Source organism: Leiobunum rupestre, chromosome 11 (assembly GCF_980474605.1).
Source record: "Leiobunum rupestre chromosome 11, qqLeiRupe1.1.hap1, whole genome shotgun sequence".
NCBI lineage: Eukaryota > Metazoa > Arthropoda > Arachnida > Opiliones > Sclerosomatidae > Leiobunum > Leiobunum rupestre.
In genome coordinates, this window is record NC_143394.1 from 29,614,890 (window position 1) to 29,629,415 (window position 14,526).

Consider the following 14,526-nt stretch of genomic DNA (forward strand, 5'->3'; position numbering starts at 1 on the left):
CGTCACAGTCTCTTACTTTCACAAGCCTACTAGCGCGCGCTACAGTCGCGAGGATTATAGGTTTTTCTAGCGCGCGTGCAAATAGCTCGTGTGAAGAATATACTAATAAAGCCGTGTCTTGTGACGTAAGAGCAACATTTTAACAAGTTGGGCAAGACCACTTTTTATTTTATAAAATCAACTATTTTTAAATACTTTTGTAGTTGCTGAGGCAAGGTCCACTTTAATCCGCTTACTAACTCCATGAGATGCGTTCTAGGTTGGCCGTGGCAGCCACACAGAGCTGCCAGTTTGTAGACTCAAATTGTTTCCTTTGACTGGCGACCACTCTCAGTTCGCATTCGATGATTCGGAGCAAGCAAATTTTTACGTCCGACGTTATCATTCAAGCTAGTACGATTGTGTTGGGGTAATTTTGTACTAAAAATTAAATAAATAGCAAAGTTTTATAAATTTTCCCAAACGATAACCCAATCGGACTCAAGGAGCAGCCAAAAGAAAAACTCCACAAATTCGTCTGCTTTCAAGTCCCGTCATAAAATGTTTTTGCTGTACGATTGTTGGAACATATTTTTGCGTTGTCCTTGAAATTATTTATAACGCAGTTTAGTTGGAGGTAGTTTTTATTTCTATACTTGACAATTAGTTAAATGTCGAGCTATTTGCGTTTAATATCTATCAATTAAATATAAGTGTAAAGAGACTTTTTCATTTTAACTTTACTAAGACTAAGGCTTAGGGAACTGCTGCAAGGCAGTTGTTGTGAGCAGCGATAAGACTTCGTCAAAGGTTTTTCTTATCTGATGCTTTCAAACAAAATTTTTTGAAAGTTTGATAATATAAAAACCTTTAATAATGGAAGAAAATTCTGAACTGTCAGAGGATAATATTGATCCTGTCAATACTGATGGTGCGTTGTTATCAGATGCATATTTTTTTATTGTTGAGTTTATCTTGCCATCAGCATTGTTGATATTTGTATATTGTCTAGATATCAAAGTTTTACAAGCAAAGATAAAACAGCTCGAACATCGAGAAAAAGAAATGAGTAAAGAAAAATCTGAACTTGAAAATGATTTTGGTCAGAAACGAGCTAAATTCAAAGAAATGTATATAATAAAAGAAGGTTTGTATTTTTTTACTTGATTAATTCAGTTAATATTTTCCTGATAATAAGAATAACACTAAAATTAGAAGAGAAAAAAAGTTTAGAAGAAAAATTGGAAGAACTTAATAAAGAACTAGATGAAGCCAGGTCTTTGATTTGTGTTGCTGAATGTGAAAAAGAAAATGAAATTGAAGCGGAGCGCAGAAGATGTGAAGAAGAAAAAGCATCATTTCAGCGTATTATGGATGATGCATTGCAATCGGCCAAAAATATGGAAAAGGAAATAAATAGGCTGCAACTGTTAAATGAAAAACTTGAAGAAGAGTTGTTGGAGTACAGAAATCAGTCTGGACATGAAAGAGAAGGTGTTTTTTCAACAGTAACAAAGTCTTTGAAGCAAAAAGTTGGTGGTCTGACTGGTCCAAATGCCTTTTTGGGCATCCAAAGTGATAGCACAGAGAATCTAGAAGAAAGTATGAGAAAGGTACTATCATCATTTCTTTCTGCTTGGCTTCGGAATTTTACTCAACTTTTATATTGAAATAGGCACAAGAAGAAACAGAAATGTTAAGATCATTAGTTGTTCCTTTGGAAGAAGAAATTAAAGCATTAAAAGATAAGCTACGGTCAACTGATAACCAAGTTCAAATGTATGAAAAAACATTTTCTGGCTTGGTTAGTGGATTAGGTTCTAATTCTTTGGCGGAAATGGTTTCTGGTAAAACCCCATCTGAAATGCTGGAACATTTAGATGATAAAGTATGGAATTTACATGTTTAAAATTGTCTTTAATCCGCCTTTAAATATATATTCTTTATTCATGTAGCTAATGACACTAAGTCAAGGCCTACAAGCTGAGAAAGCATCCCGCAGTGACTTGGAAATGTACGTTGCAGTCTTAAATACCCAAAAAACGGTTATGCAAGAAGATATGGATAGATTGAAAAAAGAATTGGAAGATGGTAATTTCCAAAAACGTTCAATATTTAAGCACTTTTAATCAATTTCATTGAATTAATAGTTTGTAAACTACTTGAAACTGAAAAGAGGGAGCACGGAGCATTGAAAAAGACTTGGCAAATGGCTAATGATCAGTTCCTAGAAGCACAGAGATTGCAGTTTATGGATTTGTGCCGTATGCAAAGTGTACTAACTCCTGAACAACTAAGACAAGTTCAAGTTAAAAAGAAGAAAGATGAGTTAGCTTTATTGAAGGAGAAAAATATGAAGAAGCCAACTGAAACTCTAAGAGGTATTTAATTCCGAGCTTAAAACATGAAAATCTATGTAATAAAATTATGGAAAACTGCATTTCTAGTCAATACTGCTACTACGTCAACCTCTTCAGTTTCTCCCTTAATGAAAAGAAAACTTACATCGACGCCTAAAGGTGTAGATGAAACTGACAAAGCCTATTACGGAGATGTTAGTATTAACATAAGTACATAAGAATTTTTCATAAGTATGTCTCTTTATGAAATATTTTATGGAGAGTTAGTCGCTGTGGCTTCATCAAAGACACAATCACCGACTTGCAAAGCTCTCTCGAAGGTAGAGTGATATGATAGTAATGGCGGCTATAGAGTGTGTTGTTCTCATTAAAAAATTGTATGTAAATAATAGGAAGTGTCATACTTATGGAAATATATGAAATACTTTGGTATCAAATTATTGCAAGCTAGTTTTTGTTTAATTTTAAATCATTGTACTTTTTGTAGAAAATGGTTGCCAGAAGTGCTCCAGAAAATTTAAGCTTTGCAGTTACTGAACACACTCCTCAAACACATTTGTTTATGAAAGATTTTAGTCATAGTAGTCTTCAATTACCAAATACGGAAAAAATTCAGAGATCGCATTCTAGCACAGAAATACGTAAACTTTCAGCTAGTTGTGAAGATCTCAGGAAGGATGAAAAAAACACTAGTCAAAGTGTCGAATCGGTTTCTTTGGTTGGTTTCGACGCTATTTCTTCATCTAGTCCACGACCACAACGAAAATCTTCTCATTCTCTTACTCAAGATCAACTTAATGCCCTAGCTGGTAAGTCTTGTATTTTCTTATGTATAAACAGAGAAATTATTGATTATTTGCTTTAGATTTAACTCCTGAACTTGAGGCTAGAAGCACTTTATTAGAAGAAGCCAAGGCCGATCATGGCCCTCAAATGATGATGGGCAAACGCCTTGTTAGTGAAGTTGAATGGCATTTGTTGGAGGAAGAGCTAGCTAAAGCCAGGGAAAAACTTAGCGAAACGTGCCCAATGTGTCATAACTATGAATTGCAGTTGCAGCAATTACAAAAAATGGAACAGGAACATATAGCTGAACAAAATAAACTGCAACGAGCAATAGAACGCTATAAGCAAGATATTCAAAAAGAGCAAGCTTTCAGAAAGGATTTGGAACAGCAATATTCCTCCGCTACTGAAAATTGTGAAAAACAAGTAAATATTTATTTAGTAGGATTTTTTTATTTTTAACCCAAATATAAAATTTTTTTTTTTTAACCCAAAAATATTTTTTTTTTTTTAGGTTTCAGAAGTATTCAAGCAAGTTGAAGAATCTGAGAAAAAGTTCAATTCATTGAAAGAAAGCTTTCAGTTATATCAATCTGAAGTTGCGGAAGAACTTGTGAGACTTATTAAACATAATTTCAAAGTAATATTTTCCATGTTTGTTTGGTTTTTTTTTTTAACAGAAACGGCTAATTGGCCAACGTGATCAAATTGATAAGGAGCTTGATAGGCTCAATACTGAGAATGATTCGCTCCTCGGTAGAAATATTCGAACCGCTGAAGAAATGCATCGGGATGAAATAGATCTTCCTAATACAGCTGAGGTTACTTTCTTTACCTCTTAGTTTTTGAAATTAATTTTTTTTTAAATGGAATAATTTCTTCTAAAGGAGATGCATTTTGAATACCTTAAGCAACGTGACCAACTTATAACAGTTATAACCCGCAAAGAGCAAGTTGAAAGTGAAAATTTATTTTTGCGGCAGCAATTGCAAGGTGATAAAGAAATGCGCGAAGCCACTGAATTAACTTTAAACGAGGAAATTAAAAAAGTTAGGGAACAAGCAGGTATAAATTTAATCATTTATGATTCTGAATAGTTTTTTTTACTTCTTCTTTCAACAATGTTATTTATTTGTTTGCAATAAATGCTTTTTTCTTGCATGCTACTTTTATTTTCAACACAAAGTTGTTTTATCAGCTGTTAGATATTTATTGTATATTTTCAATTCAGCCACATTTAATAATGAATTAATGCACGAGAGAAAAAGGATTAAAGAAATTGAGAAAGTTCTCAGTAATGCGCAAGAAGATTTATTAAAGAATAGTGAAGCCTTAAATGAAGTGAAATCAGAGTTGGTCAAAGTTACTGGCATTAAGGTGAAAATATAATATTTGAGAGTATACTAAACAAGGTCTCATTGATCGAAATTATCTCGTAGAAAAGTCTCGAAACAGAATCTCAAGAATTAAAATCAAAAGTTCAAAGTTTACAGAAAGATCTGGATAATAGTGAAACTGTTCAAAGGGATTTTGTCAAGTTGTCCCAAACGTTGCAAGTAATGATGATTATTGTAGAGCTCAATGACAAGTAATTGTATTTTTCAAACTAATCAATATTTCATTTTAAGATGGAATTAGAAAAAATAAGACAGTCTGTTAAAGAAGTAAGGTGGCAACATGACGATGATGTTCATCAATGCAATTCGTGTGAAAAAGTTTTTGAATCCAACAGAGAAAAGGTATGTTTTATTTTTAATATTTGATTTGACGTATCGAATTGCTTAAGTTGCTTAACTGTCATCCTTATAACTTTTAGACAAATTGCAATCACTGTGGTAAAATATTTTGCGCCAATTGTTCTTCAAAAATTGTACATAGTGGGCCCAAAAAAAGGCCTTTTAAAGTTTGTTCAGTCTGTCATACGTTGCTCGATCACGAGTCAGCTCCTTATTTTAGTCACGAGCCTCTACAACGATCTTAGTAACCAATTTCCCATCAAAATATTTTGTACTATAAATGCAACATTATTTTTATTAAGTGGAACTAGAATGTAATAATTACTTCATAAACTAATCGGATTTTAATTTTTTTCCCCCAATTGTCTGTTAGGCATTTTTAGCTGTCTTGTAGCACAAATAGGGGCTATTTTGATAAAGCTATTAAAAATGTTCAGCATTTGTTTTCACCCCCCCCCCCCCATGTTAATGTTGTGCTAGAACAAAACTTGAATGTACTGCTTTAAATATCAGAAATCAGGGTTTCTTTTAAATATATTTGTAGAAGGTTTTATTCTCTATTCTTTAAATCTATTACATTGTACAAATTACCTTAATTATTATGTCCAGTACCAGAGAATATTATAGGCTTCAGCATCAAAATTAAGATTAGAGAATATGTTGATTTACAAAAATAATCATGAGCTGCTTGTAGATTTATTTAAATTATCTCTCACTCTCTCTTTATAAAGAAAACCATTTACATTTTCCAAAAATGCAATGTTTTGTGGTAATTTTCTAGTTATAAAAATGCCAGTAATTTAAATCTTTTTGTAAATATATCAAAACACATTTTGGAATTTTATATAGATCTATCTTCAGAGTTCCTTTGTCCTATTCCAATTTGGCCAAAATGTACATAGTAATTAAATAATTGGTCAATTTAAACAATAATGAAGAAAATAATGTGGTAACTGCTCAAGTGTACAAGAATAGTGCAATTTACTTCTGATGAAAAATAGCTTTTATTGACTTAAACAGAAAACTGGTGCTTTTTGAAAACTCAAAATGTTTTAGTTACTGTTATCTTTAAAAGTCGCCGAAAAAATACATTCCATAATCAAATTTTTCATTTTTTTTTAACTTTGGCGGGGAAGTTGAAACATACTTTATATAGATAATTGAACCGGCAGACGTGCAAAATTACAATTGATTTTGGCGCCTAAAACACAAGCGGGAAAACTGCCTGGCCTTTTAAAATAGTACGTAGGCTATCGATTGCTTCAAAAGATGATACCTAATTTCGTACGAACAAAAATAAATAGACATGAACAGATAGTCTCGCATTTGCGGTATTCTGTACCTTTCCCTTTGGTTTCCATGAAATCTAAGGTGCAAACCCTCTTATGCTTCCCACCCTTTGAGTGCCACCCAATCAGATCGCCCTAAATTTGTAACGGTCCGCGAAGGGGGTCGGCACCGCCGAAAGGGGTTAAAGTAGTTTCTCAGATTACATGGCGCGAACTTTCTGCTTATGTCTATTTATTTTTGGTACGAATAGTATCTAAATGTACGCAATATTTCGTAACCTAGAATAATTCACATCCATTTTGTCGGTCGAAGCTTGGATTAATTAATCCAAGGTCGAAGTATACCCCATCCCCATTTCTATGAAATTCCAGATTTTTTCAATTTCTTAATTTCTAATTAACCGGAAACGTTAGAGAAATAAACCGATACATTATTTGAGTGAAGAAACGTGTTTTGCTGCACCTTTTATTTCACAAGCATAACCGGACGTAAATCAGATTGTAAAAATATAATCTTTACTTCATTTCCGATTTTCCTGCGAAGAGGGTGGCCTAAAACCTGTAAAATCTCGAAATATAAATATTTAACGGAAGAAGAAATTACGTCCAGTCTTATTACTTCTACTGCGGTTTTTTATTTATTTCAGACGTACTTTTTTGGGTATTTTTTATTTCCTCCGAAATGGTCATCGGTAATACTACTACGAAAAATACCGCGCGAGCTTTTAATTTTTCACAATTTTTACACGGATCACGAAGCAACCCTTTCGGCCTTGAAAAGATTTTGTTCTTTTTACTATATTAATAACGACTATGCTGTAACTTCTCCGAGGGATATACGAAGGAACTGGTTTTCTTAATTCGTAGAAATTATTCGTCAGTCTTCTGTAATTGAAAACCCTCGGATGTATATATATTGGCGACGATATTTTTACCACCGTATCTTCCATTCGAAATATCGCACATGTCGTTCAAATTTTGATAAAACTTTCACGAATATCATGGAACTCTATCTAGTCAGTATTTTTGGCTTGCTATTACTTACAACAGTTCATCATGTCTCGGCGCAGAGAATAACTAGACAAGGTAGGCGTTATTTTACACTTAACACGTGCTTTTCGCATTATAGAATATATTATGAATATATTGTAAAGGTTTATTTGATAATGAATTACAGAGATACGCTTACTATCTTGAGATACATTTTAAGTCACTTAATGGAAATTCCGGTGTCCAGTGAAGTACGAGAAAAATGCTAGATATTTTACGTCTTTGCGTATTTTACCTGTACGTATTGGTTATTCTTACGGCCGGTGCCTACGTTATTATAATAACGTTACGGCAATTACGCCAGGTCCTAATACTCGGAATCACCCTTAAAATCTTCCTTGTTATTCACTTTTAATATGAAAATTTACCCAATGGGGCTGAAATTTTCTTCAGCCCCATGACGTCCTCGTCTAAAAGTACACACAGAGTTCGAAAACCCAACAAACAAATTTCGAAATTCATTCGTATTATCTTAGAAATAAGATATTATTTTAATCAGTAAGTAGGCAAATATTTTGTGTACAGAAAAAAATTGTTAAAATACCACAGTCTATCTAGTATCCTATATTTCGCGAAAAAAATTCGCGTGGTTTTTAGATCAAGGTGAAAGTGAGATATGTATATAATGTGAATCTCTAGAGGCGTTCGAATTTCCACGTAATTTGGGGCGCCCGTTTACGAAGGGGAAATCGGGTCACAGGAACCTCTCATATTCAAGAAGACTTATTCCGTTTCAGTTATATTTCCTGACGACAATGAAGAACCAACAGGGGTCAGTACCTCAAGACCATCTGCAAGAGGGGATTGCGATAATTCACCCGTAGGTCTCGGAAGTTGTATCAAAATCACCAACTGTCCTCGTCTACTTGGTATTCGGAATTACAATCGACTTCGGCAATTTGTGTGTGGCTATGACCAATTCGAGCCGCGGGTCTGTTGTCCAGTTCGAGAGGAACCTCAACCCAGACCTACACCAACATCACGTCCTAGACCTACACCTACACCTACACCAGTACGTCCCAGACCTACACCACCACCAACCCCAACGCGTCGTTCTAGGCCAACCCCAACCCCAACTCTTCGTCCAAGGCCTACTCCAAATCCCACCCATAGACCTCGTCCGACCCCAACCCGTGAACCACGACCACGACCACGACCAAGACCTGATACCGACACCCCAGTTCGGAAAGAAGATGGAAGGCCACAATTTTTGCCCAAAGGTATACGATTATCTTAATGCTACGAATAAAGACGCGTTTGATATTCAGTTAAAATTTTTCAGAATGTGGAAAGAACAATGTAACTGGCAGAAGGATAGTAGGAGGAAACGAATCTGAAGAGGGTGCTTGGCCGTGGATTGTAAGTAACTCCTGACATTTTTATGGGTCATTAAAATATAATTATTTTTTTCATTTTCGCGAAAGGTCTCTTTATTTATTGAAGAGAAAGGTGTAAAGAACGCGGATTGTGGAGGCGCTTTGGTAACTCCAGATAGTGTCATCACTGCAGCTCATTGTGTTACCTCAGACGATGGACGAGTGTAAGTTAATCACCGTACATTTTATTATAATTTTAGGTTAAATAACGATAGTTTACTACAGTTTACCCGCGTCTGCGTTTACGGCTCGATTAGCCGAACATGATTTGTTTAAAAATGGAGATGGCGCCATAGATATCCCAGTGGCTTCTGTGAAACGTCATGAGCAGTACGTGCGACCAACGTACAAGAATGATCTGGCCATTTTGAAATTAACTCGCAAAGCCGAATTTAGCTCTAGAATTCAACCTATTTGTTTGCCATATGATAGTCTGACAACTGAAGACTTGACAGACAAGAAGGCTTTCGTTGCTGGCTGGGGTACGACGGCTTTTAGTAAGTAAACAATGGCCTTAAAATTTCAGAAATATTGCTTTTATGAATCTGAAATGTTTGTTACATATAGATGGACCATCGAGTAATGTTCTGCTGGAAGCTGAGATTCCAGTATGGGAAGAAACAAAGTGCGCCGCCGCGTACAGAAGTGACTTGCCTATTACTAAAGAGTACTTGTGCGCGGGGACTGATGACGGTGAAAAGGACTCGTGCCAGGTAGGGACACTTATTTTCTTTTCACTTTCAAATACATTACTAGACATTAATATTTGGCGCGTATTGATGTTACTAGGGTGATTCTGGCGGTCCCTTAATGATGGTTGGTCGAGAAAATCGCTTTTACCTGATGGGTGTCGTTTCCTTCGGAAAGAGATGTGCCACTCCGGGATATCCTGGTGTTTACGCCAATGTTCGAATGTTTCTGCCTTGGATAACGCGGAATGCCGCGTAATTTGAGTTTTGAAAGCTTTTTTGTTCCACGCAGAAAAGCGTGTACAGTTTTTAATATAATTAATTAGTGCAAATAAATTTTGTTTTACCAAACTTAATAGTGTACGGTATAGTTTAGCGCCAGTTTCTACCGAACGGCGATAGCGTACCTTTTTCGAGGGCGTCTCTTGGTCACTGTGTTTTTCGATTCTTTTTTAAAGTTGAACAACGATAGATGGTACCATTTTGTGCCAATTATAAACGTGTTTACCAATCTGGGGAAGATTTTCGGTTTCTTGGCATGCTTTTGGTATTTATCATGGTTTTTGCAATCCAAGAGGGCAGCCTTACAACCGCGAGCGCTTACGATCTCTAGAAAAACGACGCCTATGGTAATGGCTAGGCATAAAGACCACAAGTAGAATATCGCTACCAAATCCGCCATGTGTAAAGTTTGGTGTTCCGACGATTCGCCCGCCGCGCAACGTTTCAAGTCGCCGTATTGTTCACTGACCCAGAGATCCACCAGTTTGCTTTCTACCATCCAACGAATTCTGTAAGGTGAAAATGGGTAACTTAACTTCCACTTTTAATTCAATAATCGCGTAACGTACCTCTTATTGATTTGTCTGAGTAGCGCGTCATTAAAATCTTTCCTAACGGCCATTCCTAGTGTATGCCCGAAAAATTCCTGCTTGGCTAAGTAGAATTCCCCCTTCTTCATTTTGACGCAGTGAGTACTGATGGCGTACTTCATAGTAGGAAGGTCGGATATGACGACCCTTTTGGATAATTGGACACTCTTCATCATGTCTTCGTTAAACAACAGTCCGACGGGCAAAGTTCCGTTGACGTCGAGCACTTTTTTCCAAATTTTTTTAAATTCAGGGGCCGGAGAATCCTATAAGGTAAAGAATTAAACTACCATTTATCTCAGTATTTTTTACGATTGACCTACTTTTATAAGAGCCTCGTAAGCGGTTCCTTTCCATACGTAAACATCAATTCGTTCGCTGCTAGCCAAGTCCTTTACGGTTTGAATTTTATCCGCGTCGTTTTTGATCAACATACTGGCCTTCAAGGTTCCGCTAAAGGTGTTCATCAGTACGATAACGGCTAACCACCAGCAAGCCAATACAAGACGCGAAGATAACGCCCTTGGCATCGTTGGTACGGCTATTATTAACAACACAGAATTTGCTTATCGGTAAAACTATTTTCAACCAAGTCTTACCCTCGCAGAGAAGCGTTCCTAGGAAGTCGAAAAAATGCAACCAGTATTTGGCCCTATATTTCCATATACTGCGCGCCACTGAAAGAGCATTATCTTTGTGGTTTGGTTGAGACATTTTGTAAATGGTATTGCCAAAAAGAGTCAGCGCGGAGACGATACAAATAATTACTAGTAACATCACCCAAACCTATAGTTTTAGTCGAGTGTCAAACATGATAACAATTTGTAAAACAACTCTTATGTTACCGAATATTTGAAGACTGAAAAGTATCCGAACATATTTTGAGTCGTACCGTAGGTAATCCCTCCAAGAATACCTAAATAGGTTATGAATGGAGGGGCTGTGTAGGTTACAATTTCATTACGTTCGTAGGTTGATGCGAGTGGACCTAGAATCATGTCGCATTTCTGGAAAAGAGAAACCAGATCTAATACCCTAACCAAAGAAAGATATTTCTGAGTCAACGTCGTTTGGGCATTACTTTTCTTTGTACCATTCCAACCATTCCTGTCCAGTACCCTGACGGATATCTAACTCCCCATTGACCATCTGGGGGTGATACTAGTGTGTAACTGTTAATATGTAAATACGTCAATATTGGAAGTATTCAAACCAATTCTAACCTCTTTAGTACGCACTTAAATCCTACTAATTTCGATAGTAAAGTAAGAATGTCCGCCATAGGACCTTCAATTTGAATGGTTCCTTCTTTAACCAGTTTTGAAACTTTGACCCATGGCATCCACTGCAGGATAGTTCATAAATGTTCGATAGATCACTAAGTTAGTTAGTAACTTACCGGTGCTGTACAAATTCTTAAAAAGGAGTTATTCATCCTAATTAGGTCATTGGTTCGATATGTTTTTCTAGTCTTTCGGCAGCTCGGAAGAGTCCCTTTGTGGTTGAAGTTCCAAGAGAGAGTATACCACCACAATAAATATGACTTTGTGAACGGTACGATATTCCCCAATCGGAAGTCGATCGCCATGCAAGATTAATAGGTTTTTCTGTCATATAACAAGACCTTTTGGGTTTCGCGCTGTTAAACGCTTTAGACCACAAGCTCTCGTTATACGTTTGCTATTAATTATGTAGTATTTCTTTTATAAGCTCGAGTTTTACGATATTTATTGGTAATTTTTATCGTTGTTCCGCTTAAAGACAAGATTACTTTATTGTAATTTCCATAGCCATTTCGTTTTACATGAGGATCCATACATGAGTTACTTTCTTTAAAGTTTCAAATTCATTAGAATGTGTGATATAATATTGGAATTTTGGGACCATCAAAAAATATAAAAAATGTATTGCTCTATTTTTGAATGCAGTGTGTAGGCTCGGTGGAAAAGTGACATGCCAAATACTCATTTGCTTAAATAAATTTATGGTTCGGCTGCTGTACAAATTTCAAATAATTTTATGTTAAAATGTTTTTATGAAGTACAACCATGATATCAATAATTTGCCTGCTTTTAAACCCTAACATGGCGGCGTATTTTCACGCGCAAAACAAATTTTAAGATTCGCCAATACTTGTGAATATAATAGGCTTTTGATAAATCACCGTTCATAATTGGCGCGTTTTTCCTCTGGCGACTTGAGCTGGCAGTACTTCAGTAGATAGGGGAACTGGAATAACTAAATTTGTGGGCCTAAAATCACCCTAATACAAAACTTAATTAATGTGACAATTAAACAACGTAAATTATGACGAAAGACACAAATTTGAGCCTCAATATTGCGTCTCCAACTTGTCCAGCTCCAGATATTGGGTTGGAGTCGGATTCTTTAGTTATTGAAAACAAAGATGATTCTCCCATTGAAAATACATGGAATCTAGAGGGAAGTGAAGGTAATTATTGTCGTAAAAGTTTAATTTAAAATGTTTTTAATGGAAGGCGATACTACAGGATTTCACAGTGAACCAAAAAGGTGCTATTTATCCCCTGAAGAATCTGTCAAAGCATTATCAGAGGGATTACTTTTAATTTATGAAGAGGATCTGAAAAAGATTCAAAAGAATCTAGCAGAGCTGACGTACGTTTCACAGAATAACTGTTTAATTTTGTAGGTCCTAATTTCTAACTTTATTAACAGAAAAACTCAGAAAATTCTTATTGAAACTGTGCAGCAAGAAAATGTCAGATTCAAAGAAATGAGGAATCAGTACATTTTAGATGAAATTGTAAAATGTTTGTGGTCTCAGATTATTTCATAATATTTATCTTGCCTAAATTGTTTTTAGTTCAACCAAACCAAACAGTATCATGCCAAACTTATCCAAATAAAGAAAGACATGGCTGCTTTACATGATCGGTCTACCAAATTGAAGGTGTTATATCGTGAATTAGTATAATGATTAATATTTACTAGCTCTTAAATTTGTAGAAGCGATCGTTGAGGTTACAAGAATACAAGCAGAAGGAAGCTTTACAAAGGGAACTACAGAAAGAAAAACAAGCCGAAAGAGAAAGGCAGATTTTGGCCAAAGCACCAACTCCTATTTCAGAAACAGTAGAAAGTGGCTTAATTTCATCCTAAGTTAAATAAAGACAGATTGTCCACAATAACTTATAAATATTATATGGTACAAATTGAAGAAGGTTATTTCAATATTGAAATAATATTTGGGAATTAATGTCCAAGTATATTTAACTATACATTAAATGTACAGTCAAAATTTATTTTATTTCCTACATATTACAAATAAATTTACAGTTCTTTAAAGTCATTCAAAGCATCTTTTTTGAAAGTTGAAATCTGTGGGTCAATTTGGTTGATTAGAACTCTGGAAAAAAGATAATCTTACTGTTATGGGAATTCTCACCTATTTCTTAAGAAGTTGGTGACGCAACATCACAAAAGGGACGGCAAATCCACTGCCGAAGAACACGACAAACAAAGCAGTTAGCCTGAATCGGTTTTCAATTTGGAAAGGTAAGTTCTGAATATACAGGTGAAGAGGATTAATTTATGATGGCAAGGCCCAAATTTTATAGAATCTTAATAAAGTACCGCTCCTGGAATTCCTCCATCATCGTGACTCCTACGGATGGCCGATGTTGTAAATCGACGAACTGCGTTAAGAGATTGTCGAACTAGCATTATTTTCGAGGATTTAAAATTTTAGTTTAACTCTTCTTTAAAAATTATCTTTAAATGACCTCCGTCGAACAACAATGTCGCAGTTTTTATTCTCGTTCTCGACCAAAATGAGTATAGGTGGCGCTGATGAAAACCTTTCCCCCATTCACGGCCTGCTTTGATGAAGTGCTAGTGGCCAACCCATTGGGAAAAAAGTCGTCTCCTGAATAAGTTTTCGTAATTTTTTTTTATCAAACCACGCTAATATAAATATTGTATTATTATCATATTAGTTATTATGTTTGATATATTTTTTAATGATATTTATATTTAAAACAAGAGAAATTTAACTAAAATTCAAGTGTAACCGCAAGATGTGGCTATAAACGCTAGGGAGCCACTAAAAAGCAGACTTGTAAATAGCGGCAGTCCTGAGTCCACCCGTCAAAAACCCTTAAAACGAGGGGCTAACCACTCTTAGAAAGTCTGTACACCGGATTACGCTTAGATTAGCACTGCCAAAGGCAGGGACTTCAAAGATTACGCGTAATCCCATTAGTACAGTCAAAGGTACGGCTCTGTACACCGATTACGCGGAGTGATCAGCCCCTCGCCTTAAAAAATCACGGGACTGCTAAAAAAATGTCTTTAGAAGGAGATAAAGAGTCCACGGGACTCTCTAAAAATATATAATTAGCTGTGTAA

At 35.7% G+C, this 14,526-nt stretch overlaps 5 protein-coding genes across 5 annotated transcripts; 3 read left to right on the forward strand and 2 right to left on the reverse strand.

Annotated features, from left to right (window-relative positions):
• Positions 1-262: 262 nt before the first annotated feature.
• On the forward strand, positions 263-5,507 carry LOC149922189 (rab GTPase-binding effector protein 1-like). Its single transcript, XM_090162879.1, has 16 exons — positions 263-910; positions 992-1,126; positions 1,195-1,592; positions 1,655-1,867; positions 1,935-2,070; positions 2,130-2,360; positions 2,427-2,533; positions 2,827-3,148; positions 3,205-3,551; positions 3,640-3,738; positions 3,806-3,946; positions 4,013-4,190; positions 4,357-4,502; positions 4,565-4,681; positions 4,754-4,864; positions 4,942-5,507. Exons 1-16 carry the CDS (start codon positions 856-858, stop codon positions 5,104-5,106), a joined length of 2,901 nt encoding a protein of 966 aa, XP_090019005.1. The 5' UTR covers positions 263-855; the 3' UTR covers positions 5,107-5,507.
• A 1,300-nt stretch (positions 5,508-6,807) lies between these two features.
• On the forward strand, positions 6,808-9,616 carry LOC149922190 (proclotting enzyme-like). The gene is made up of 7 exons (XM_090163721.1): positions 6,808-7,236; positions 7,938-8,420; positions 8,483-8,559; positions 8,625-8,740; positions 8,802-9,073; positions 9,144-9,289; positions 9,366-9,616. The coding sequence occupies exons 1-7, from the start codon at positions 7,056-7,058 to the stop codon at positions 9,522-9,524; spliced, it is 1,434 nt and encodes a 477-aa protein (XP_090019847.1). The 5' UTR covers positions 6,808-7,055; the 3' UTR covers positions 9,525-9,616.
• A 34-nt stretch (positions 9,617-9,650) lies between these two features.
• Positions 9,651-11,630, reverse strand: LOC149922191 (putative glutamate receptor). Its single transcript, XM_090162259.1, has 8 exons — positions 11,537-11,630; positions 11,376-11,482; positions 11,219-11,309; positions 10,983-11,144; positions 10,737-10,923; positions 10,461-10,678; positions 10,117-10,403; positions 9,651-10,056 (listed from the first exon to the last, which is right to left on the reverse strand). Exons 1-8 carry the CDS (start codon positions 11,570-11,572, stop codon positions 9,651-9,653), a joined length of 1,494 nt encoding a protein of 497 aa, XP_090018385.1. The 5' UTR covers positions 11,573-11,630.
• A 695-nt stretch (positions 11,631-12,325) lies between these two features.
• Positions 12,326-13,468, forward strand: Pldn (biogenesis of lysosomal organelles complex 1 subunit pallidin). The gene is made up of 5 exons (XM_090162635.1): positions 12,326-12,589; positions 12,648-12,774; positions 12,835-12,922; positions 12,983-13,069; positions 13,126-13,468. The coding sequence occupies exons 1-5, from the start codon at positions 12,445-12,447 to the stop codon at positions 13,276-13,278; spliced, it is 600 nt and encodes a 199-aa protein (XP_090018761.1). The 5' UTR covers positions 12,326-12,444; the 3' UTR covers positions 13,279-13,468.
• Positions 13,372-13,955, reverse strand: LOC149922193 (cytochrome c oxidase subunit 7C, mitochondrial-like). The gene is made up of 3 exons (XM_090162636.1): positions 13,753-13,955; positions 13,565-13,681; positions 13,372-13,497 (listed from the first exon to the last, which is right to left on the reverse strand). Exons 1-2 carry the CDS (start codon positions 13,840-13,842, stop codon positions 13,565-13,567), a joined length of 207 nt encoding a protein of 68 aa, XP_090018762.1. The 5' UTR covers positions 13,843-13,955; the 3' UTR covers positions 13,372-13,497.
• Positions 13,956-14,526: the final 571 nt, after the last annotated feature.

Bases quoted from the DNA above. Each gene is read 5' to 3' on its own strand.
- LOC149922189 (XM_090162879.1), top strand. From the start codon at position 856: ATGGAAGAAAATTCTGAACTGTCAGAGGATAATATTGATCCTGTCAAT. The intron at 1,127-1,194 runs GTTTGTATTTTT...CACTAAAATTAG, and splicing joins AATGTATATAATAAAAGAAG to AAGAGAAAAAAAGTTTAGAA. The intron at 3,552-3,639 runs GTAAATATTTAT...TTTTTTTTTTAG, and splicing joins CTGAAAATTGTGAAAAACAA to GTTTCAGAAGTATTCAAGCA.
- LOC149922190 (XM_090163721.1), top strand. From the start codon at position 7,056: ATGTATATATATTGGCGACGATATTTTTACCACCGTATCTTCCATTCG. The intron at 7,237-7,937 runs GTAGGCGTTATT...ATTCCGTTTCAG, and splicing joins GCAGAGAATAACTAGACAAG to TTATATTTCCTGACGACAAT. The intron at 9,074-9,143 runs GTAAGTAAACAA...TGTTACATATAG, and splicing joins CTGGGGTACGACGGCTTTTA to ATGGACCATCGAGTAATGTT.
- LOC149922191 (XM_090162259.1), bottom strand. From the start codon at position 11,572: ATGAATAACTCCTTTTTAAGAATTTGTACAGCACCG. The intron at 10,679-10,736 runs GTAAGACTTGGT...TGTTAATAATAG, and splicing joins AGGAACGCTTCTCTGCGAGG to CCGTACCAACGATGCCAAGG. The intron at 10,404-10,460 runs GTAGGTCAATCG...TTTACCTTATAG, and splicing joins CTTACGAGGCTCTTATAAAA to GATTCTCCGGCCCCTGAATT.
- Pldn (XM_090162635.1), top strand. From the start codon at position 12,445: ATGACGAAAGACACAAATTTGAGCCTCAATATTGCGTCTCCAACTTGT. The intron at 12,590-12,647 runs GTAATTATTGTC...GCGATACTACAG, and splicing joins GAATCTAGAGGGAAGTGAAG to GATTTCACAGTGAACCAAAA. The intron at 13,070-13,125 runs GTGTTATATCGT...TTAAATTTGTAG, and splicing joins ATCGGTCTACCAAATTGAAG to AAGCGATCGTTGAGGTTACA.
- LOC149922193 (XM_090162636.1), bottom strand. From the start codon at position 13,842: ATGCTAGTTCGACAATCTCTTAACGCAGTTCGTCGATTTACAACATCG. The intron at 13,682-13,752 runs GTACTTTATTAA...CTGTATATTCAG, and splicing joins ATGGAGGAATTCCAGGAGCG to AACTTACCTTTCCAAATTGA.